Genomic DNA, 24,516 nt, shown 5'->3' on the forward strand with positions numbered 1-24,516 from the left:
GGAGCGGTCCCAAACATCGAGGTGCGCGTCTCATCTCTGGTCAAACCTCTGGTCTAGTGACACCGACCGACCGCCACCATGGGCTGCATCCAGAGCCTCATCTGCAAGCCGCGGCGCCTCCGCCGAGAAAACATCGTGGTGGAGGAGTTCTCGGCCACGATCGACTCCACGCCGACCGTAGTTGAGGAGTCGTCGCCCATCGTGCTGCGCTACAAGACGCCCTACTTCCGTGCGTCGGCTCGACTCGTCGTGCCCCCGATCCCGCCGGGACAGACGTGGGTCGTGGGCTTCGTGCAGGCGTGCGACCACATGGAGTTCCACAACGTCTACGGAGAGCTGGGAATGTACGTCGCGAATTCACTTAGCGCGCGTGCAATTAACGCGATCCTGGGATGTGGAAGGGTGGGGTGGTGGGTGAGATCCATCATCGTGCGTGCCCTATTCTTCCCCGCACACCCACACACCCATCCCCCCCCCTCTCCTCCCCCCCAAAGGTATGTTGCTGAGGTTCAATCGTTCACCGATGGACAGTCGCCTACTTATCACTCTCACATCGCGCTTACCATCACTCTCTCTTCGATCGCTATTACCGCGGTTACTGTTCCAGTGAACGTAATCATTGCTCGAGTCACTCGCTTACAGACGGATAATCGCCTCCTTATCACTCTACTATCGCTATTAGCCTGGCGACTGTTCACCATACACAGTGAATATTATTTGACTCCTCCACTAATGTTCAGGGATCAGTCGACCAGACTTTTTTCGTCTCATCCACCACGCCGTGTTTAACCACCACACTGCAGGTCACAACAACTCACTCACTCACTCACCCAATCACTCACCCACACTCTCACTCACTCAATCACTCACCCACACTCACTCACCCAATCACTCACCCACACTCTCACTCACTCACCCAATTACTCACCCACACTTCCACTCACCCAATCACTAAACCACACTTTCACTCACTCACCCATTCACTCGCCCACACTCTCACTCACTCAATCACTCAACCACACTCTCACTCACTCACCTAATCACTCACCCACACTCTCACTCACTCACCTAATCACTCACCCACACTCTCACTCACTCACCCAATCACTCACCCACACTCACTCACTCACCCAATCACTCACCCACACGCTCACTCTCTCACTCACACACTCACTCACCACACTGCTTCTCTCTCGATTTATTCCCGCGCACTGCTCCTCTTTGAAAACCCCTCCGCACGTAATCGTCTCTTTCCTCCCCCCACCGAGTTCTTATAGAAGAATAATAACCTAGCGCAATTCAAGAAGCGCATTTACTCTCTCTCTCTCTGCTATTACAACTTCAACAGTGCTGCTTGTTACTGGCCGATTGTCGTTGTGGACCTTTGGGCAGTGTTCCCAGCGACCGTGATTCATATTTTTTTTTTGTTCAGTGACAATATTCACCGTGACTCGTGCGCTCTTGGTCCACCCGCAATGGTCAAATGCTCACCCGAATGTGTCCGTGTTGTGAGACAAATCCCATTGACAACTTTAGGCGATACCAGCGTTCGCGATAGTACACATCTACTGTGGCGAGATGTTAACTACCTCGCCTGGTGTACATGGAGGTCGTGAGTTCGATCCAGACCCTGACGCCTGCTGTATATTTGGAGTTTGCGTGTCTATCTCTCGTCATCATCACGGTGGCTATGAGATGTTAACTACCTCGCCAGGTGTACAGGAGGTCGTGAGTTCGATCCCGACCCTGACGCCTGCTGTTTATTTGGAGTTTGCGTGTCTCTCTCTCATCATCATAATCACGGTGGCTATGAGATGTTAACCACCTCGCCTGGTGTACACAGGAGGTCATGCGTTGGATCCCGACCCTGACGCCTGCTACTGGTCGCGTGGATTTGTCTCCGGGTCCTTCGGTTTTTCTCCTCCACATTTAGAATCGTCGTCACGCGCTTAGAGGATTTGGCTGCTTTAAATTTCCACGTGATAAGCCACTTCGTTGAGCTGTCATTTGTATAGCTCTTTTTCAGAAGCCAGGTCGCTTCTGAAAAAGAGCTATACAGCTCAGTGAGCCTTAGCTGGTAAAATAAAAAAAAAGGTTTTTAGTTTATAAGCTTTGCACTGCGAACATTTCCACCAGCAGTGGTGTTGAGCAAGCCGTTGCGGGGGCTGAACATGTATCCTTTATACTGAACACTTTACTTGTTTAGGAGATGGTGCGGTGGGAATTATCGGGTTTTACTTTGCAAAATGAGATCTCATTCTCGCTCAGGCCTCCCGTGACAAAGAGAGCCCGTGGTCTCACTGGGTTGCCAGCTGGTCAACGTGGTGCATCGTATCATGAAGGAAGAGAAACATGATTCTAGATTTGAAGTTTTCGTGACTGCAAGGATTAATACTCTTTGGTTCTTTCGGTAAAGTCACGTAGGTGAAAATAAATAAAATTAATATAAACAACTAAATTAGATCACAAGTAAGAGAAGCATGGTCAGCATGTTCAACTATTATTTTCTGTTGTTGTTGTTGTTGTTATTTTTTTCCGATTGTTTACCCAGCAAAGCCTCACCGAGTCTCAAGACTGTTGTCAAGGAGATTCCTGCCAAGTTTGCATCGTATGGGAGGGCGATGGATCGTTGTGCATAATTCCCATTTTAGTGATTGGCAGGAATGCTTGTATAAGCACGGGGATGTTTGGCCAATAGCAGTTACATTGCACGGGTCGTTGTTTTTTGTTAGCTATGCGACGAAACCAGGGCACCCCAAACGTAACCCATGCTGAAAATGGAGAGAGAGAAACACATCAACTCCACGGAGAAAGCCAACCGAGTTGGGGATCGAACCCAGTCCCTTCTGTCTGTGAGGCACCAGTGTCATCACTGCACCGTCAACCCTGTCGCCCTCTCTGTATATAGACGAACTTTCACTGTTGTGTAACCCAACGCTCGAGTCTTCATACACACGCCCACTTGACTTCAGGCTACACTATTGAAGCTACACTATATATTCCGTGCGAGTAATCCAGAAGCGGAATTAGCTTGCTACCCACCAGCTTTAACGGCACTCTGCCCGCTGGAGGTGAATTACTCGATACAATGAAGATTAGGGTTTGTATGTATTTGTAAGTGTTTACCACGAAACTTAAAGCAATGAATAACGCTTTGCTGACTCGGTCATGTAGGTGACGACGATCCAGCTCCAAGCCATATTATTTGGGGGCTAAAATTAGAACACTTTTCGTTTTAGAATTGATCTTAGTTATAAGCGTGGTGGCCTCAACCATATTCGCGTCAATTAGTTGCTTCTTAGACATGCTAGCACATCACTAGAATGTTGCATTGGTCACTCAATCATGGTTGTCCGTAAGTAGTGAATGCGAAATGCGAAAACATTGTCATACCTCAATTATTTACCCACAGAAGTCTGAGCGAGTGCTGAAGACACTTTTATTTCCACTACGAATGCCATGCTTGAGTTATCGGGCCAATTCCTTTTTGAGATGTTTATTCATAGCATCATCGTGTGGGTGAATTATGGCAGCAATATAATTATTATTTTAAATACCACACCAACAAGCGACATTACGTTTTGGTCAAATCACTCTCCCCCATGGACCAAATATCGTGGAAAAGGCCTTCATCCAGCAGTGGACTAACATAAAGCTGTACATTGTAAAAGGCGAGGCACCTTGACAATTCCATATCAAGTAGCCAGCAGCACAGACTTAAGGAATACATTTCTTTAAATTGCCAAGAACAAAAAAAAGGTATTTCCGCTTGAAAAATATGACTCGGGGCCACGTTGGCTATGAGATGTTAACTACCTCGCCTGGTATACGGGAGATCGTGGGTTCAATTCCGACTCTGACGCTGGTGTATTTGGAGTTTGCGTGTTCTCCACGTGGTCGCGTGGGTTTTTCTCCGCGTCCTCAGGGTTTTCTCCTCCACGTTTAGAATCGACACGTATTTAGTGTTTGGCTGCTATAAAATGCCACGTGATAAGCCACTTCGTTGAGCTATGAATTGCAGCCAGGTTGCTTCCGAAAAATAGCTGTACAGCTCAGTGGTTCTTACCTGGTAAAACAAATAAATAAAATAGTTTTTAATTCGTTAATATGAAGCAGGGTTTCTGACTCGCGTTTTCGGAGCACCTGGGTTACACTTCAAGCGACGAGCTTTGGACTTAGACGAAAATAAACGCGCAGGCGGACTTCTTGTTTAATGACACCATCGCCGTGTCTCAAAACTCCACTTCACAGGAGAGATGGCGCTGGACATGAGGCGGACTTGAGCAAAAGCTCGGGGCTCCAAGCGGTCATCTTAAAAGCCGAGTAATTATATTCTTGGTTCTTTACCGAAAGAACCAAAAATATGACTCCCTGCAGTCACGAAAGCTTTAAATCGAAATTAGCCGAGTAATTATTTACAAGCCATTGTGAGTCCCTCGCTGGGTGACGGCCTCTCCGCACAGTGCCGAATATGGGGGCTCGTTTGACCATACTTCACCACTCCGCGAGCTGGTGAATTGTGTGGGGGTGGATCGGGGTAAGTGGGGGGGGGGTGCTCGAAAGAAGCACTTGCCCCAGAAGTCTGTTAAAGGCTGCACAGGGGATCTTTGTCTTTGTGGCGGTGGTGGGGGGTGGGGGGAAGTGCACAGAAGTCGATTTAGATCAAATATCACTCACACATCAACAAAAAAGTGCACACATGTTCTTTACAAGTGCAATTCTGTTGACACCGAGCGCCACGTTTTGGGTGCGTCTTGCAACCAGAGAATACGGCAACATTTAGATTGCCACATAGGCTAATTCAGCTGCGATAGACGCTTGCATCACCTTTGCATATACAGTACTTGGCTGTGTTGGTAGAGAAGAGGCGGACACGCTCCGGCATGCTCGCGAGAGCGCACAGCGCAAAACCGTACGGCGCGTTAAAGAACGCACATCGCTAATGCAGATCAATCAATAGGGCAGAGAGGGATCAATGCTGCTTGGCAGCTGATCCACCAACGAGGCTTGACCTCCACTCTCGATTGACCGATCAGATTTGCCGGAACGTTGTCGCGCCGGGGCAAAAGGCGATGCATTTCAGCACCGCGGAAAGTTACCCCCGAAGTAGGCGCTACCCCTTTGAATCGAGGCTACATGCACTCTGGTATCACAAGTGCCACGTGGGCTATAATTAATAATTCTAGATTTGAAGCTTTCGTAACTGCAAGGATTCATACTCTTAGTTTTTTCGGTAAAGTCACGTAGGTAAAAAATTAAATTAAAATTAATTAAAAAATGAAATTAAAAATAGTTTTAAAAAAATATTTAATTTTTTCTTAATTTTAATTTCATTTTTTTATTAATAATACAAATATTGTTCGGCACTTTGTCAATCCACACCTGGATGAAGACCTCCCCTCCCCCCCGCCCCAAACGCCGTATCGTCCATGGGAGTTGTTGGACCATACTTCACCAAACGGGTTGATGAAGGAGGGGGGGGACCCCTTGACGGATAAAGATTTCACCCGCTACTGATGCGTCACCGTGGTCAGGAATCAAACTCAGGTGGACACCGCTCCCCCATCCCCGAGCATAAACAAAGCGATCCATGTGTCCCACCCACATCGTTGGTGTCTCCTTTGTATTGTCTCGTTGTCTCCAGCCTCTGTTGCACGTGCGTTTGCTCTGTCAGTGCAAACACAACACGGCAATATCATTCGAATGTGATGTTTCTTAATTCTTCGTTCAATAATCATTAATTCTTACGCACACGATTCCATTTTGCTGTATTGGCATGCTTGGCCAACTCCTTCAATGAGCGGTTGGCTTCACGTGCAAGGAAATTGGAGACACCGGAGGGATGCCCACGCATGCGAAGGGGGGTTATACTCGTACTGAATGCGCCGCGCAGTTAGATTCAATTAATCATAATCAACGTTTTTTGGTTTAGATCGCGTTATTTATAAATGTGTCGTAACCCTCCACCACCCGACACGGCCAATCAGTAAAAAGTGTCACGTTGACAAAAGACAAATAGTTTACTGCTTTAGCCCACCGGTGTGTTGAAGCGTGAAACCACAACATTTACAATTGGTGGAGGGTTACGACACATTTATAAATAACGCGATCTAAACCCAAAAACGTTGATTATGAATAATATTGGTTGCGAAAGCCTACGTGTTAAAGATTCAATTATTTGCTGTCCTGCCATATCCTGGACACCCTCGCAGTCGCACGGCTTTAGAAATCCTGGCAAAACCCCGAGTGGTCACCCAATCCAAGCACGACGCGTGCTGAAAAGGCCGCTTTAGCTTTCGAGGTCTGACATGCCTGTTATTTTAAAGGGGATGCTAACCGCCGTGTTATTGCGTGATTTGAAGCTCTCGTGACTGCAGGAATCCATACTCTTTGGTTCTTTCGGTAAAGTCACGTAGGTAGAAAAATCTAATTAAAATAAATCACGAAGAACTTCCTGGTGCAGCAGCAGTTCTCTACTGCTGGATTATTATATTATTTCTGTCTGAGGACGATCGCTTGTGTTGCGATCGAAACGTCGTTATTTATTTTTTTATTTTATCTTTCTACCTACGTGACTTTACCGAAAGAACCAAAGAGCGTGGTGTCATTTGTTCGTACGTCGGACTTCCAAATCCAAAAGGGTCGGGGTGTTCGATATCGCGTTTTTTTTTTTAAATACTCTTGCGTATCTGTCCATCCTAGGTAGAATACCCTCCTGAGGGGCTCCCTAGATCTGCCCTCTGCTCGAGCGGAAGCCCTTCACAATAACATTCGCCTGGCATTATTATTTTATGAACAACAGCAAAAACAACCCCCCCCCACACACACACGCGGCGCCTGTAGCTCCGGACGGTGTGAACCGAACGAAACTGTTATAATTATGCCTAATTTTAGCACGTGTGGCGGCGGCGTGGTGCAACTGAACACGTCTAAAGCAGCCAGCCAGATGATGACAGAGCCAGGCTGAGCAATTATGACAGTCGGAGGCTTGAGCGATTCACTGGAGGAGGAGAGAGAAAGAGAGAGAGAGGCGGGCTCGCTGCGGAGGTTGGCACGCGTGGGGTACAGCCACTCCTGCGGGCAAGGGCACTGTACTCGGAATGCCCGATGCCACGTGCGTGGGTGATGTGCGTGGTGAGGTGCGTGGGTGAGGTGCGTGGGTGAGATGCGTGGGTGATGCGCGTGGGTGAGGTGCGTGGGTGTTGCGCGTGGGTGAGGTGCGTGGGTGAGGTGCGTGGGTGTTGCGCGTGGTGAGGTGCGTGGGTGTTGCGTGTGTGATGCGAGTGGGTGAGGTGCGTGGGTGGTGATGCGCGCGGGTGAGGTGCGTGGGTGTTGTGCGTGGGTGATGCGAGTGGGTGAGGTGCGTGGGTGATGCGAGTGGGTGAGGTGCGCGGGTGATGTGCGTGGGTGATGCGCCTGGGTGATGCGCGTGGGTGAGGTGCGTGGGTGTTGCCCGTGGGTGAGGTGCGTGGGTGTTGCGCGTGGATGTTGCCCGTGGGTGAGGTGCGTGGGTGATGCGCCTGGGTGATGCGCGTGGGTGAGGTGCGTGGGTGATGCGATTGGGTGAGGTGCGTGGGTGTTGCGCGTGGGTGTTGCCCGTGGGTGAGGTGCGTGGGTGAGGTGCGTGGGTGATGCCCGTGGGCGATGCGCGTGGGTGAGGTGCGTGGGTGTTGCCCGTGGGTGAGGTGCGTGGGTGATGCGAGTGGGTGAGGTGCGTGGGTGAGGTGCGTGGGTGTTGCCCGTGGGTGAGGTGCGTGGGTGAGGTGCGTGGGTGATGCGTGTGGGTGAGGTGCGTGGGTGAGGTGCGTGGGTGAGGTGCGTGGGTGTTGTGCGTGAGTGTTTGCGTGGGGCGGTGCGTGGGTGTTGTGCGTGGGTGTTGTGCGTGGGTGAGGTGCGTGGGTGTTGTGCGTGGGTGAGGTGCGTGGGTGATGCGCGTGGTGATGTGCGCGGGTGATGCGCCTGGGTGATGCGTGGGTGAGGTCCGTGGGTGTTGCGCGTGGGTGAGGTGCGCGGGTGATGTGCGCGGGTGATGCGCCTGGGTGATGCGTGGGTGAGGTGCGTGGGTGTTGCGCGTGGGTGATGCGTGGGTGAGGTTCGTGGGTGAGGTGCGTGGGTGATGTTTGTGTGTGTGTGTAGAATGCACGCTGGTAGAGAAGTGATCCTGTTGTTGTTTTTAGTGTACCTGTACCGCCGACCTGAGTTCGATTCCCGCTCACGGCCAACATCAGCGTCGAATATCTGACTCATCCCTTAAATTAATGTCTAGTGCGGCGTGTAAGCGTCAGCACTGGGGGAGACAAAGGCGGCCGGGCGTGGTGATTGCCACCCACCCCCTCTTGTGTCCTTCCGGCTTTAGTAACATCACTTACCCCAACAGTCTGTTCATGCTTTACGAGGGATCTTTGTCTTTGTGATTATGTAATTCAATCACCTATAATGTAACAATCCTTCGTTAATTCCACTGCTGGATTAAAAGCCTCACCCATGCTGCGTCGGTCATGGGGTGGTTGATTTAACAATACTCAACCAACGCTGACCAGTTCGGGTTAGAGCAAGGCTTGAGGAGGCCGTCATCAATAAGTGTATTGATCGGGCTGTAAATAATTGATTCCTCTTTTTTTGCTGGAGTGACCAGCTGGTTGATGAAGGCGTGGGGTCGGACGCGACTCGGTTGGAGACGCGGGGCCCAAACCCCGGTTCAAATATGAATATCGCCACTGATTTAACCACAGGACTACGTATCATATTTATCGTCATATATAGCGCGCTAACCGCTGCGCCACCGCTCCACACCGAAGCAACTCTCTGCTAAGGAAAAGGGGGGGGGACGGCTTTCATTTTTAATGCTGTCGGTGTTTGTTCGCAAGGACTTTAACATATCACGGGCAGCAGAATTTGTCGCATCGATTCCGCGGCTAGCAAGGTCACCTCGTCTATTGATCTTGGCCCTAATGGGAAACTACCCGGGCGATTTCGCTTATGCGTTATGCATCTGCGATCGCATGAGCGGCGTATAAATGCCCCCCGCAATAGCCCGGTGCCGGCCGCACATAATCATCATACCGTGGGTACGTCTCGTCAGACGCACGCCCTCGCGCGCCAGCAAACAAAGGCATTGGGGTCTGTGGTGGTGGTGGGGGGGTGTCAGGACTGGTTCTACTATATAAGCTCGCTAACCAATGCGCTCACAGACAGAACATCACTAATTCACGAAATGCTGCCAATGGATAACTTCAGCCAACACCGCTCCCACCACCCCATATCAGCGCTGAGGGTTTGCAGATCGGATTAGATGCCGATTTAAGGCTGAGTCGACACAATAGAACCAATTATTTTAAGCCGTGGCCTGGGTTCGAACTTGGGTCGGTGGCTTCGGAATGCAGTGCGCTAACGACTGCGCCAACGCTCCCTGGCTGCTTCTGCTGCTGCTGCTGTCTTTGCGTTAATTTAACACGCAAGAAGCTACGAACGCGGTGATCACCTGAGTTCGATCCCCGGCCACGGCCTAGCGTCAGTGGCGAGTAACAACCGAGACGGTTTCGCGGGCCCTCTGCCGTTCGCCAAACCCGCTTCGACCAGCGTGGATGAAGTTTGGTCTTCGAGCGAACAACCCCAATGACCGACACGGCAGGGGCAGGTGGTGGAGGAAGGGAGCGGAGGTGCCCTTCATCCAGCAGTGGATTGACCGAGGTGCTGCAGTTGAAAGGCTTAAATGCGCAACGCAATTGCCCGGAACGAAAGCGATATTGAAGACGAACTCTCGCGATGTGAGCCTACGGGTGGGTGAATGAATGGAGGAATGCAACTTGCTGTGCACGGCACTGTGAGCGGCGCGAGCAGGCGTAGATATCACAAATAACTGCGATGACTGCGAAACGAATTAAAAGTCAGGCAGCGTCCTGACCCAAATTTGCACTACGCGTTAACTCTCCAGTCTCACCTTCACAATGTGGTCGTACCAAGAGAGCGCTTGATTGCATTCCTCTTCAGCCTTCTGACAAGCAGCAGATATATTCTGTTGCACAAGCACCAGCTAATATACTTCGAACGGCAAATCCCTTTGGCCCACGATGGCCTTATCATAGAGAGTCTCAGGGACTTTCGGCACGAGGGTCCTGCATCAAGATGTGTGCCCAATTCCCGTTGTGAGTTTCTCCGATGCTTTTTTTGTGGGCGGGGGTGGGGGGGGGATGGGTTCGTGCGTCTTGTTCTGTCACGATGTCCGACGTTTCGTTTACTCCAGCACGTGAAGTTCAAGTTCAGTTCATTATCTGGTGTAGACCTGTGAGCCATTCGGCTCTTGAATCGGGTGCAACCGCAACAAACAAAATACATGAACAAAAAAACATCTTAAAGTGAATATGTGACTGAGTGCAAACAGAAAATCCAAGAAAATCCAAGAAAATACACTATTATAGTGCATGCGCAGGTTAATGTCAAAATTCGTGATTAGTTCAAGTTCATTTATTAGGTATAGCCCTGTGAGCCATTCGGCTCTTGAATCGGGTGCAACCGCAACAAACAAAAAACAAAAACATGAACAAAAAACATCTTAAAGTAAACATGTGACTGAGTGCAAACAGAAAATCCAAGAAAAGGCGGCAAAATATTGCAGAAAAAGCACCGTACACAAACGCTGTGTGCAAAAATCCCAGTAGGATGCAAGTCAAACAACAACCACAACCACAAGACAACTTAGATTAAGGCCATCAGTCTAACTCTGTACTACAACAAACAAACATGGCCAAACCAAAAAACTTTTCGAAAATCACCAAAATAAAGCCATAAAAGCAATGAAACAGTGGTCATAGGAACTGTGACCGAATTTTCACAATAAACGACGTAAACAACATGTACTACCAAACTCTGCAGCCATTATCCTGGTGTTGACTCAGACCGTCATCCCTCTGGGGCCAATAACATGATCGCCCTTCGTGCGGGGAGTCGACAATGGGTTGTCGTCTGGAGTAACTCAACCCCGCCATAGGAATGTGGAGTATCCATCCCTGGCTGAGCTCTGTAAACAGGAGATATGAGCACCAATGCCTCTATGTTCCTTGAAAGCAGTGAATAACTTTGATTTTCATCCCAGAACCAATCCATTGAGAATACAAGTATATTTTACAAGGGAGACCTGCAATGCTTGCTTGTTTTGGAGGCTGATACAACCCGTGCCTTCATCTGCATGATTGGTGGGGTGGACGCTTTGCACAAATACATGGCATTTTGAAACTATAGCACGTTAAATAACGGAGCGGTACTGAATGTTGGCCAGTTAATTCAACTCTCTGCTTACTATTTCCTGGAAATCACTTGCGGTGCATGCCAGTAGAAAAACAAATACACATCGATATTTTACTCGGAATATTTCAAAGCAAATAAATTCACGGAAACGTGGAAAAAGAACACACGGCCGTTGGTAAATGTTGAATAAATACTGCTTAGGGTTCAACCCCGACCATTATTGCCACCATAACTACAACATAAGCATTTAATGAACTATCATCAACATCGATCAATATGAACCCACTGCTGGATGAAGGCCTCCCCAATCCAGCTCACGCATCTCACTCGCTAACATACTATAAAAAGATACAAATATATATACAGTGTACTGTACAGTAATAGGTGGTGACGTTGCGGGCAATGGACCTTCTTCAGAGCAGAGAGGGGGATGATGGGATATTGCCCAAAATTGTCGCCTGTATATATTTTCATTTGAAGACCACAGTCTCATTGACGACTGCATGCAGTTGTGTTATTTGTGCTTGTCGCACCTATTGCCAACGCAGTATCACAAGATTATTTTTATAAATATATTAAATATGGGACAAATGATTGTAGCGAACCAACAGAGACGGACGGTAGCTATGACTTTTGATAGTGAAAACGTTGGGCATTTTGATATTTGTATTTTATTGCAACTGCCCTTTTATGACAAATTTTTGTATCAGGAAACAGTCTGTTTGCGATCACAGTTCCTGTTTAAGAAGGTCTCAGGATATGCATTAGTGTAAAATAAGGGTTAAATCTTTATTGAGATTTTCCTGTGTGTGTGTGCGCGTTCAATCCCCGCTCACGGCCAACACCAGTGACGATATCTGAACCGGTCCTGGGGCTCTCCTAGGTCGACTCAGCCTCGAACGAGTACCTGTTGCGGTGTGTTAAAGCATTACCACTAGGGAGACAAACGCGGTCGGGCATGGTTCTGTCTTCATACTCCCTCGCGTACCGCGCCTTCATCGGTGTTCGCTAACAGCAACGCGCCCTAAGAGTCTGTCAAGACCATACGCAGGATCTTTATCTCTCTATGATTGTGGATACATCGATGTATGCTGTAGCCTATAAAGCCTATACGACCAAATCACGTGGAATGCGCCCGATCTCGATAGATCTCGGACGCTAGGTAGAATTGAGCCCTGCACGAGGCTTGGATGGACGTCCACCGTGAATATAACAGGTGTTATAGGCTGCAGCGGAGGACAATCCATTGTACTGTATACCGCGCTTCAAGGCAACCCTTCTCACCTCCGCTAATCCCCGCACTGACGAGCAATGGTCAAGTTTGGTGAAATACATCCACACGACCCACAACAGAAGCCCTCGTCCAGCGGCGGATCTACAAAGGGCTGCACGCGTACTTTGAGTCGATGGAAATAGGCCCACTGCGTTATTAACGTAATGGTCGGGCGTGCCGTGGTCTCTACGTGGAGATTAAGGACTTTATGTATATTATAATTGTTTTTTTAGCCTTTTATCTGGCAACAAAACTGACACCTTTTTTTTACAAGGAGTCATGTTTGCATGGACCACAATACCTGCAGTCGGAATGCAAACAAAAACACAACTCTGATATTGTATGCACTGTCCTTGAAGTTGATTGGTCCACAACCGAGGCAGCTTTCCTTAGAGCCTAGTCTCACATGGTGTTGGACCAGATGACGCCAAAAGAGGTGTCACGTAATCTTGTAATTTACTATCGTGAACGAACCCCATTTAGTTATTTGCATGGCACTGATGAATGCAATGCAGTCTGCGCGGCTTGGTTGGGCTGGACGACTCTGAGTTTATCACCGCCTGAACGGCATATGTTAAATTTGAGCTGACTTCTGAAACTCCCAACTCGTGACTTGATAATGCTACAGCCGATTTTTGTCGAGTGAGGGTATAACACTCTGGAATGCTGGCAGGTGTAGGCTATCTCACCTATCATCAGTCTATGATCATGCTCATCATCACTTTGTCATGGCCTATCCACTGCTGAACGAAGACCTCACCCCATCATCTCCATCCCTCGCACGGTGCGGCGATGCCACAATTCATTTCGCTCCTGCTCATGAATGTTTTTTTTTTCAAACCAAATTTCTGCGGTGGTCGTTCTCTCCTTTGGCTGCCGTTACATCCCCAGTCTTGTCCAACGGCCCTGCCCAGGCCTCACTCATTTTCATTCAGAGTCAGCCATTTCACAAGTAGTACTAATCGCATATCTGCATTTCCCATAAATATGCTAAATTCCTCTTGATATGCAAATTATTTTGTCAAGGCGCTCTTCCCCCCTCCATCCCTGCTTAAATAGCCGCTCCAAGCCTGGGGTGTGTCATTCAGACTCTGTCTTCTCGACAGACCTGCGTTGTGGCCGAAACGTCGTGAGAATAATTTTATTATGTTTAATTTTTATAATTTTATTATTTCCATTCTACGTGACTTTACCGAAAGAACCAAGATGATGAGTCAGCGTGATGCTTCGAGCACGGTCGGCTTGGTACACTGCGATAGAAGTTCAACATGCACAGTGTATTTGTTTTCAAAAATGCGCGTGTTCCTCTTTCTGACTCGATATAATTCCGAGCACGCATCTCTCCACGCTTCATTGTGCACTTTTACTTACCCAATGCGAGTATATATACAACATCTCTTGTGCTCATCTTCTTGGTTCTTTCGGTAAAGTCAAGTAGAAGGGAAGTAATAAAATAATAAAAATAAAACATTATACAATAATTGTATTACTTCCCTTCTACGTGACTTTACCGAAAGAACCAAGAAGATGAATCCCTGCAGTCACGAAAGCTTTAAATCGAAATCTCTTGTGCTGTCTCTTCGCGAAAGCTTGGTGGCAGCCTGAGATATCCATCCACTCACGTCCTCCGAAGCGTCTGCTCGGAGGCCACTCCGTTGCTGGAAGGTTGATACTGATAATAATTTAAAATCCTTGGTCAACCCACTGCTGGGGTGAAAGCCTCTCCACATCGTGCCAGTCATAGGGGCCTTCGTCGCCATACTTCACCACGCCGGCCAGTGCGAGTTGGAGAAGTTGAGTGTCCCGGGATCGGTTCAGACATCACTCAGCAGCTGACGTTCGCTGTGACCTGAGATTACACCCGGAACGCTGGCTTCATACGCACGGCGCGCTAACCACCTACGCCACCGCTGCATCCTTCCTCGATGTTATCAGTCGATTCCCTTCTTCATCACCCTCCTGCATCTACGCTGGCTAATATTTCATTGGTTGGCTACACGGTTAGAACAGTTCCCAATGGTTTGGTCAACGGTCGTTCGTCAAAATCACGGTTTCTCGCGGACAATACAACGGTGGATCTTCGGTGATACCGGAATTTATAAAGCAATCGGAGAGCAGCTGCCCAGAAGGCAAGCGCGCTTCGCCGTGAACCGGGCGACCTGGGTGCCATTCCACGGCTGACATTGGTGCCCGGCGAAGCCTAAACCGCTACGGGGGCCCTCTGCAACTTATCCAGCCGGCGCTGACGAGCACGGTCAAGAATGGTCGAAGGATCCTCTCGCTGACAGAGCGATAAGAGGAATTCCCCCAGTCACTGACAGAGGGATATTCTACGTCAGTTGCGAACAAATCATCATCGAGCAATACCGAAGCACGGTGATACGTTTCCCCCAAGGACTATTTTTTGCTGAAGAACCAGGTGAAATGTTTCGAATGGAAACTAGCAAAATGCCACTGCCTCACTTGCACCATTCACATTTTTGACCACATAATCATCACCATCATCACGATCCATGTGGGCAGACACCCCGTAGGTGTTCCACTGCACGTTTCGTCGTTTGTTTCCACTTTCCTCTCTTGTCCTGTGCCAATATGCTCAAGCAGTGACACATATTTCTGGCACAAATCTCTTCCGTCGTTAAGCCATTCTCTGTGCGGTCTTTCTTTCTCGTTCCTTCCATTGTCGACTCAGCCTCAAATGAGCACCTGGTGATGTGTGTGTAAACATCGCCACTGGGGAGACAAAGGCGGCCGGGCGTGGTGCTGGTCACCCACCCCCTCGTGTGGACCGTGCCGACCTTGATAGGTACTCGATAACAGCACTTGCCTCAACAGTCTGTCCCGGCTATTCGGGGGATCTTTGTCTTTTTATGAGTGCAATATCCACACGAGGGGAGCGGTGGCGCAGTTGTTAGGGCACTGCGCTACGAACCCGGCCACCCAGGTTCGATTACCGATCACGGCCACCGCTGACAGCTATCTGAACCGAGTCCTGGGCCTCCTTCCCCAGATCGATTCGGCCTTAAATTACCACCTGGTGCGGTGTGTGAACCACGCAACGCGAGGGAGACAAAGGCTGACCGGGCGAAGTTGTTGGCCGCCCACCCACCCCGGCATGCCGTGCCAGGACCCTTCATAGGTGCTCGCATACAGCACTTGCACCAACAGTTGCCGTGCGTGTGGCTGCGCGCTGCGCGGCGCGCTTCCTTGGCAGAACAGAGAGGGCAGATCGCCCTCTCTGGCCGTGTTGCCCTCTCTGGCAGCGCAGCAAATCCCTCTGGCTTGGTCACAACTTCTGTCACGTCCGGCTGAAGCAGGTCCTGCAGCAGTGGTGGAGGCAGGGAGGGAGGGAGGAGGTGGTTTTAGCCACCACCACCACCTCTACATTCTTATCGCGTAAAAATGTGCAACTATTTGTCATCAGTAGCCATCAACCTTTCCGTATAGACTGTACGTGAAGTTGATTTCCTGCCCCGGCTAGGGTCAGCAAGCGGCGAGTGACGCTTGATACGGTCCTGGGCAACCGCTCTCCCCGCACACCTCCCCCGCCCCTACCGCCCTTCACCAATCCCCAATGACCAGCGTGGTGAAGTTTGGTCACATAACCTCCCACGACCCCGGTATCAGATCTGAAACCAGTGCCGGATTATCCTCGGAGCAAAAGTAGCTGCATGTGCAGTAGCTACGGGCCCGGCAATTTCAAGGGCCCTCGTGCTAAATGCTTTCAAGCTATAAATTCCGTTTGAGTGAGTCTGCACTTGCTCTATTACTATAGTACTATACCACCTTCAACTTTTACGAACGACTGGGTGTTTAAGTTTAGCGATTTGTCGTATTATCGGGCTGTATAGCAAAAGGAAAAATAAAATGACTTTACTATGCAAGTAAAAAATGTGGGTTTTAATATTCTTATTTAATTTATTTAATTTACCAAAGAGTAATTCCTGCAGTCACGAAAGCTTCGAATCTAGTTTTAATATTCTCTTTATTTTGGGCCCCTTTATAACATATGCTACAGGCCTCGCACTCGCTTCATCCGGCACTGTCTGAACCCCTATATACACAAACACACCGGCTATAACCATCATGACCCACGCGGCGTGGGGAGGCGATCAACGTTTGGAAACCAGTATTTCTTATCCTATTTCATCCACCATCATAAACGAATCATCATAGACTATTCCTTATGCTCCTATGACCCTTCATACAGGAATGCTTACATGGATAAAGTGTGTAATATTAGCATCAACCGTTTGCAAGACAGATGTGTGCTGTACGTGCGAAATTGAAATAGCTGGAAGGTGTCACCTTTTTTTCTGTATTTCTCACACACACGACAAAAACGATATAAATACAATCTTGATTTGAAGCTTTCGTGACTGCAGGAATCCATACTCTTTGGTTGTTTCGTTCTGCGTGACTTTACCGAAAGCACCAACGAGTAATATAAATACTATATATATCATGGGAACCTCATTTGTCAGTAAAAATATGATAATTGTTTTTTTACCCTTCTATCTGGCATCATCTGGTCCAACCCATGTGAGACTAGGCTCTAAGGAAAGCTGTCTCGGGTGTGGACCAATCAACTTCAAGGACAGTGCATACATTATCAGAGTTATATTTTTTGTTTGCATTATGACTGCAGGTATTGTGGTCTATGCAAACATGACTCCTTGTAAAAAGGTGTCAGTTTTGTTGCCAGATAGAAGGGTAAAAAACCAATTATCATACTATATATATCATATTCATGTCGCTTACAATTACAAAGAATTACAACCACCGTGATGCCGAAGCGATTGGCGGTCCTCGGCAGGACGCAGGCAGATCCCGCCACTGATTGACGAGCAGTGTCTGCGTACCCCCTTGCTGGCCAATCATCTCGACTGTGGCATGCCGCTCTTTTAAAGCCGCCTTCGGCTATCGGCGGAGCGTACAACATCACAGCTGTCGACCCGTAACGGTTTAACCCTGTATACTTGTACAGGGGAATTGAGTTTGCAGGTCCGTGCGGCGTACAGCCGTTTCAATGCAGGGCAACAAACATTGCGTGGTTTTGTCTACTTGTTTGTGTTTCTCCCCCGTGATGGGACTTTTGTAGGGTGAACGTTGAGATTTAAAAGGGCACGGGGTGACCGATAAGGTCTGAATTGGTCTGTAATAAGGTAGTGCACTGATAAGGGGGTTGACAGGTATGTAATGGTGAGCGTAGTGGTGAGTGTACTAGTGGCGATTGTCTATTTGTTTGTGTTTCTCCCTTGTGATGGGACTTTTGTAGGGTGAACGTTGAGATTTATATGCGGCACGGCGGTGACCAACACGGTCTGAATTGGTCTGTAATAAGGCAGGGCACTGATAAGGGGGTTGACAGGCATGCGGCGTCACATTACAATCAGGCACAGGTTCGTCACCAACTTGAGGGCCCGCGTCAATCACCCAGCACGCGCTGAGCACGTGGCCGCGCGGCTCGCACGCCGCGCCAATTACAGAACAGCCGGGGGGGGGGGGGTTTGTGAGCTCAGCCTCTCTCTCCTCTCTCTCCACCACCACCACCACCCCCACCCACCGCCTTTGGAGCACAGTGGCGATTCCGTGGGTCACTCGCAGATGCCGCAAATTATTGTTGAGCTCCGCTATGCGGGTTACAAGACGTGGGCCCGGTTAAACTGCCCCGATGCCAGCTAAAGCCCGTGGGCTTGGCATCGCGGGCGAAAGGGAAATTCGTCGATGTGGAAAAGAGAAGAAGAGAAGCGAGACTCTATGGGTTAGGACTAATTATGGACGGCCGATGAACGGACGACGCGGGCATTGCCTCAGGTTGAACGATGTCGATGTTCAATCTTGATTTGAAGATGTTGATGTTGCATTGAACCGGGTGGCCCAGATGTCTTGTGACCCATCCAACTAATTGACCCCTCACATTTGCCTTCCCCCCCCCCCTCCATCACATATAAATTTATGTTTTAAATAAACCTTCCTCTCAAAATATATATTACACTTTAGAGAATTAAATGGAAGTCACAAGACATCTGGGTTGTCGCCTTGTCGTGTTAGAGAAGCTCACGTCACTCCATGACGAAGAAAGCAAAGCCGGCAGGTCCAAACAGTGCCGGATTAGGGACCCTAAATAAATAAAATAAATATTAAAACACTAATTGTTTACTTGCATTATAAAGTAATTGTATTTCTTCATTTGCTAAACGGCTAGACAATCCGACAAATCGCTAACCTTAAACACCCAGTCGTTCATAAAAGTTGAAGGTGGTATAGTACTATAGTAATAGAGCAAGTGCAGAATCACCGAACGAGAATTGATAGCTTGGAAGCATTTAGCGCGGGGCCCTTGAAAGTGCGGGGCCCATAGCATATCTAGCTACTTTTGTGACAAGGATAATCCAGCACTGGGTCCAACCATGCCGGACTGGTCAAAGGTTAGAAGACAGACGAAATGGACAAGCCCTGGTCCTCCAGGTTGGGGGTTGGGCGTGGAGCTAACAACCCCACCCCGGGGAAGAACAAACCCCATAATTTTTTTATGGAAACTGCAAAAAGAACACATTCAATGAAGCAAAGAGAGCTGCTCAAGACAGTCCGGCATGGCGTGGGCTTGTTGCGGCCTTACGCTCCACAGGAAGCGAAGAGGACTTAGTGAGTAAGAAGACATCTGGACCACCTTGTACATTAAACTCGAGGCAAGCGTCGGATGAATGGTATAATTTAAAATGCATTGCTCCCCCGATAGCCGATTGCAATACGTGTGAATCGTCGAATGCACTTCGTGGCCTGGAGAGTGAATAATTGCACGGGACGATGATGATGATGATGATGCTGCTGCTGCTGCGTGTGGGTTATGTCCTTATCCCCCAGACCGAAACCAGATCCCCCGTCGTGCTCACCACTGGGGGGGGGGGGGGGGGGGCGGGGGGGGTGCCATCTGTTGTCCGTGTTAAGTTCCGCGCACGCCACTCCGCGCCACGTTGATACCAAATCAACCCGGAATTGCGCCGCCCGATCTCATTTTCGATTTCGGAAGCTCGGCGTGCAGGGTCGAGCCCGCATTGGGCTCGCGTGGGTGGCCGTGGGCTCTGCGGCATGCGCTCCCAGGTTGATATCGGCGGCCGCGGAAGCTGTACAACGTTGTGGGCAGCAGAGGGCAATGCCGCAAATTCCATTGTTGTCCTGTGCTATTGTCTCCCAGAGAAGCTCCCCCACCCCTCCCTTCCCAATTACGGACCGACAGACAGATCTAACGGATATCAAAGCTTTCAACCTCCGTCGGAATTGCGAACGAAGAAGAGTCGGTGAGTGGGGTGGTGGGACGTTAACCGGACATTCCCTCCCAGCAGATCGAGCTGGGAGCTGCCGGCGCTGCGGGACGGGCACGTCTCGGCCATCTCCGACTCGGACGGCGTGAGCTACCCGTGGTACGGCAACACCACCGAGACCGCGAGCATGTCGGCTTCCCCAAGGGGCGGCGGCAACGGCGGCGGCGGCGGCAGCAACAACAACAACAACGGCAGCAGGAAGCCGATCCGCGTGCACGTCAGCATGAACGACAACTTCTACCCCAGCGTCACGTGGGCCGTGCCGGTTAACGCCGGCGGCGCCGGCGGCGGCGATGCGGGCACGGCGCCACCGACGCCGTGGCTCAGCCGCGTGACCCGCGACCAGACGTTCACCACGTGGCTGGTGGCACTGAACCCCGACACGCGCGAGCGCCTGGTGCTGCGCACCGTGCGCTGGCGGGTGCGGCTGCGCATCGACGTGGAGCCCTGGCGGCCGCTGGGGCAGCGCGCGCGCCTCGTGGGCCCCGCGCGGCAGGAGCAGCCGCTGATTCTGCCGCGCAACGAGCCCATCCCGACCAACGCACTCGAGAGGCCGAGCGCCAACGACGCGCAGGTGCTCATGTGGAGGCCCAAGTGCGGCCCCTGTGTCGTGGTCATCCCGCCCAAGCAGTAGGAGTCACCAACTGCCGGGCTGTATAGATGCCCGGCTGTTCATCTGTCTGGCTGGTCGCTTGTCTGGCTGTAGAGCTGCCCGGCTGTCTGGCTGCCTGTCTGTTCAGCTGCCCGGCTGTTCGGCTGTCATGCTGTATAGCTGCCCGGCTGTTCAGCTGTCCGGCTGGTCGGTTGTCTGGCTGGTCGGTTGTCTGGCTGTATAGCTGCCCGGCTGTCTGGCTGCCTGTCTGTTCAGCTGCCTGGCTGTCCAGCTCTTTAGCTGTTGGGCTCTCTGGCTATCCGAATGTCCAGCTCCCCGGGTGTCGGAATGTCTGGCTATCCGGCTGTCTATCGTCTTTCCATAGCCATCTTCAGTGCCATTTGTCTTCAACGCCAATTGCGCACGGCGCCAGCATTCAGTGCACAAAGCAGCAGGAACTCCAGCGTGCCTCCGAAGCATTCCGATATGTCACAGGTATCAGGGTGCTGCGAATGTGAAACTCATATGAGACTAAAATGCCGACGCGGGGATATTATTGGGAAGGAATATGCCTGGCGTCTGTGAGATTGTGAGGCGGTCTTGCCTTACGATGCCACTACCATTAGAGTGTTAGAGCGATGTTTGACTTGCGAGTTGATAATTTAATTTAAAAATAGACGAAGGACGTTTCTCTCTCTCTCGGATGGAAGCTGCTTGAGCACAAAGTACTGTACAGGAGAAAATAGTGGAGAAAATAATCTTCAAGACAATCATGGACTGCAATGTGACAAGGCAAAGCATGTCCCGATATAAAATGACATTTTAATGGACGTCAATGCTGAACTATTTGTGGAGTTGTTTTTATTCGCAATTATATTTTGAGAGAAAAAAAACATAAGCAGTAAACGCAATTTAACGGATGATCTGAACACTGAAATGTGAACACGGGTTGAATGTGATTGATGAGATTGTTGATTTTTAACGGCACCCGGAATTACAATCACTGCCATCCTCAAATGTGTATTTGACACACACACACACAACACACAGTATGGCACAACAACTCAACTGTGATTGCAGGGCGAGCTGTTTCAAAATTACACTCACAAAGAGGAAGATTCGACAATTTACAACCGCGCACTTATGCGGAGGAAAACAGGATGGAAATCATCCGCAAAAAAATTCGACAAGGTAGCATCGCGATTTTGAAAGCCTCCCTTGCATCTGTGAAAGGGCAAGTCCACAAACATGGCTCAATTATGTATTGTCTCTCAACCGCAATGAACAGGATTATATGTGGCATTCGTTACATTGCTTTTGCCCAAGGCCAGATGTAATTTGCATAGGTCATTGCGAGCCAAGATTAGTGGTTCTTTTACAGCATGATCTAATGTGTCAAGAGCTTCTCTCTCTCTCTCTCACATACACACATGCTTCCGTTCTGCTGACAAACCTGAGCAGGCCACGGAGGTCAGGGGAAATTATCGCGTGCAAAAACTGCTGACTTATTTTTGGTGCGCGCGCGCGCGTGTGTTTGTGTGTGTGAAATTCAATCACTGTGACCAACTTTCTTCCCCGTTCTTTTTTTTTATTTCCGGCCCGTGAAATGATGCTTTAAGGCCCTGGCCGTGAAGGGCTTTCGCACCTGACAGCCGGGGAGTGGCTCATTCGCAGAGAGCGGTAGGGGGTGGTGGTGGGGGGGGGAGGAGGAAGAAACGGGCCCAATTTTTTCCGAGGCGTCACGATCCACACCGCGTCGGCACCGCCGCTACACGCGGACGTAGTCAAACTCCACCCCCCCCCCCCCCCAAATTAATTTCTTCGAGATAAATGAATGCGCTTTGTCCTCTGGTGAGAACTGATTAAATATGAATGTAGCCGCTTACGCTCCCTCGTCGACGGCACGCCACGAACCCCGCAAGTGGTGTCCCCCCCCCCCCTCCCTTCGTGGAACTGGAGCCATACTGACAGATGCGTGTGGGGGGGGGAGGGGGGCTTAGTTAAATTGCCAAAGTTTTCCCTTTGCCCACGTGGGGTGGAGCGGTGGTGGCAGTGGCCCACGTGCTGCGCTGTTAACCGAAGCAACTTGCCGAGTTCGATTCCCAGCCAACGGTTAACGGCGGAGGCGACGATGTCTGAAATGGTCTCGCGCGTGCCACGGATTTAATCACCAACCGCGCACTAACTGGCCTGGTGAAGTGCAGTCAAACGATTCCCATTATATCGACGTGGAGTGGGGGAGGCCTTCGTTCCATGGGCGGATTGACAGAGGGCTGTGAATCGTCCAAATGTTGATTGTTTCCTTTGTAAGGGGGGGCGGGGGGGGGGACGTGACTTAGCCTCGAGACTTGGCCCAGTGTGTTAATGTTGTCACACTGTGCAATTCACGAGGAACAAGCCAGCGGATGTTTTTCTTCTTCTTGAATCTGATGTCGAGGCAAACGAATTCGACGCACGTAACGATCACTCGCAATCACTCGCAGACTTCACGTTCGATTCCTGGGTTAAATTCAACGAAAAATTCGGCTGATTTTAATCGAACTCCAAGGTTACAACCGCTCACCTGGAATGACTGTACTGAATAAGCGTTTTTCAGATGTATTTATTTATGCCATTACTAATGTTAACTGTGATTTTAGTTATTTAAATAATGCGTACCATTGCATGTTTACGCATTCTAATTATAAGGAGGTGGGTAGGTGTACAAGATCACATCACTTACGCGAGCAATAACTGCATAACAACAAATCCTGGCCTGCATTTCGTATTCAGAGTCCGTGTAGTTCCAAGCCTAAACTAAAAAATACACAATTTTTTTACTCAAACTATTTTCATTTTACCAGGTAAGGCCCACTGAGCTATGTCATTTTTTTCAGAAGCGATCTGGCCACAAATAATAGCTCAACGAAGTGGCTTATCACGTGGAAATTTATAGCAGCCAAAAACACTTTAACCGCATGGCGATGTTAATTCTAAATGTGGAGGGAAAACCCGGAGGACCCAGAGAAAAAAAAACACGCGACCAGGGGGAGAGAGAGACACCGCAAACTCCAAATACACAACAGGCGTCAGGGTCGGGATCAAACCTACGACCTCCTGCATACCAGGCGAGGGAATTAACATCTCTCATTGTCCAGCGACGATGCTATGCATGCAGCCGTGGGTTTTTTGTAATAAATTGTTTTGTATATAATTTAATTGTGACCGAGAGGGCTATTGTCTCATGTTAACAGTAGAAAAAAAATATGTACTATACGGTAACTATAAACAATAATAAACATGAATTTGCAGTACTCTTGTTCAATCCACTTCTGGATGATGTGTCACTCAGGAGGAAAGGACGGGGGTGGGTTTATTTGACCATACTTCACCGCGCTGTGCAGGGCCGGTGAATGGGGATACCCAAGACCAGTTGAGATATTCGCCACCGATGTTAGCCGTGACCGGGCATCAAACTCAGGTAAGCTGAGTTCATAGCGCAGCGTGCTAATCACTGCGCCACCACTCCTCCTTCTCTACACCCCCCGTATCAGCATGGCGTCACGTGATTAAACAGCTATCGTGAGTAACTTGTGTTCAGACTTGTCCTTCATCCAGCAGTGGATTGAAAAATGGACTGTAGAAAGGGACTGTAGAACTAACGCATATTCATCACGTGCATAATATATATATGTACAAATGTGAAAAAAGCTATATGGCTCAGTGAGCCTACCTTGTAGAAAAAATATATATTGTATTTTTTCATAGATTAATCGACGTCGCTGATTGTAGTGTTTCATGCCCGCACGGCGGTAATGCATCTGGAAGGTGTTGTGAGTGGGTCCGCGATGCATGCGCGTGGGCAAGTGAATCGATGAGTCACACCAAACCAGACCGGTGGCCGGTGTCGTACACGTTTTGAGTGTGCTTGGCACCATCCGCAATATTGTTGTTGTTGTTGTTATTCATCTTGGTTCTTTCGGTAAAGTCACGTAGAAGGGAAATAATAAAAAAAATTAAAATACAACATAATGAAATAATTCTCACGACGTTTCGGCCACAACGCAAGCAGCCGTCCTCAGGTGAAGAACAGGTCTGTCGGA

The 24,516-nt window shown here is 49.4% G+C and overlaps 1 protein-coding gene across 2 annotated transcripts; it reads left to right on the forward strand.

Annotated features, from left to right (window-relative positions):
* LOC133341769 (protein FAM78B-like) lies at positions 1-24,305 on the forward strand. 2 transcript variants are annotated; one of them, XM_061550453.1, is made up of 2 exons: positions 1-344; positions 19,861-24,305. In XM_061550453.1, exons 1-2 carry the CDS (start codon positions 79-81, stop codon positions 20,474-20,476), a joined length of 882 nt encoding a protein of 293 aa, XP_061406437.1. In that variant the 5' UTR covers positions 1-78; the 3' UTR covers positions 20,477-24,305. The 2 variants fall into 2 exon arrangements, with proteins under 2 accessions (XP_061406437.1, XP_061406438.1); XM_061550454.1 differs by having other exon boundaries at positions 19,864-24,305.
* The last annotated feature ends 211 nt before the right edge of the window (positions 24,306-24,516 follow it).

This window comes from Lethenteron reissneri, chromosome 12 (genome assembly GCF_015708825.2).
Source record: "Lethenteron reissneri isolate LAM-NWPU_2019-01 chromosome 12, ASM1570882v1, whole genome shotgun sequence".
In the NCBI taxonomy this organism is placed as follows: Eukaryota; Metazoa; Chordata; class Hyperoartia; order Petromyzontiformes; family Petromyzontidae; genus Lethenteron; species Lethenteron reissneri.

What these genes read in the sequence shown, in the direction of transcription:
- LOC133341769 (XM_061550453.1), top strand. Translation starts at nt 79, where the DNA reads ATGGGCTGCATCCAGAGCCTCATCTGCAAGCCGCGGCGCCTCCGCCGA. An exon ending in GTCTACGGAGAGCTGGGAAT is followed by an intron (nt 345 to 19,860) that starts GTACGTCGCGAA and finishes ATTCCCTCCCAG; the next exon opens with CAGATCGAGCTGGGAGCTGC.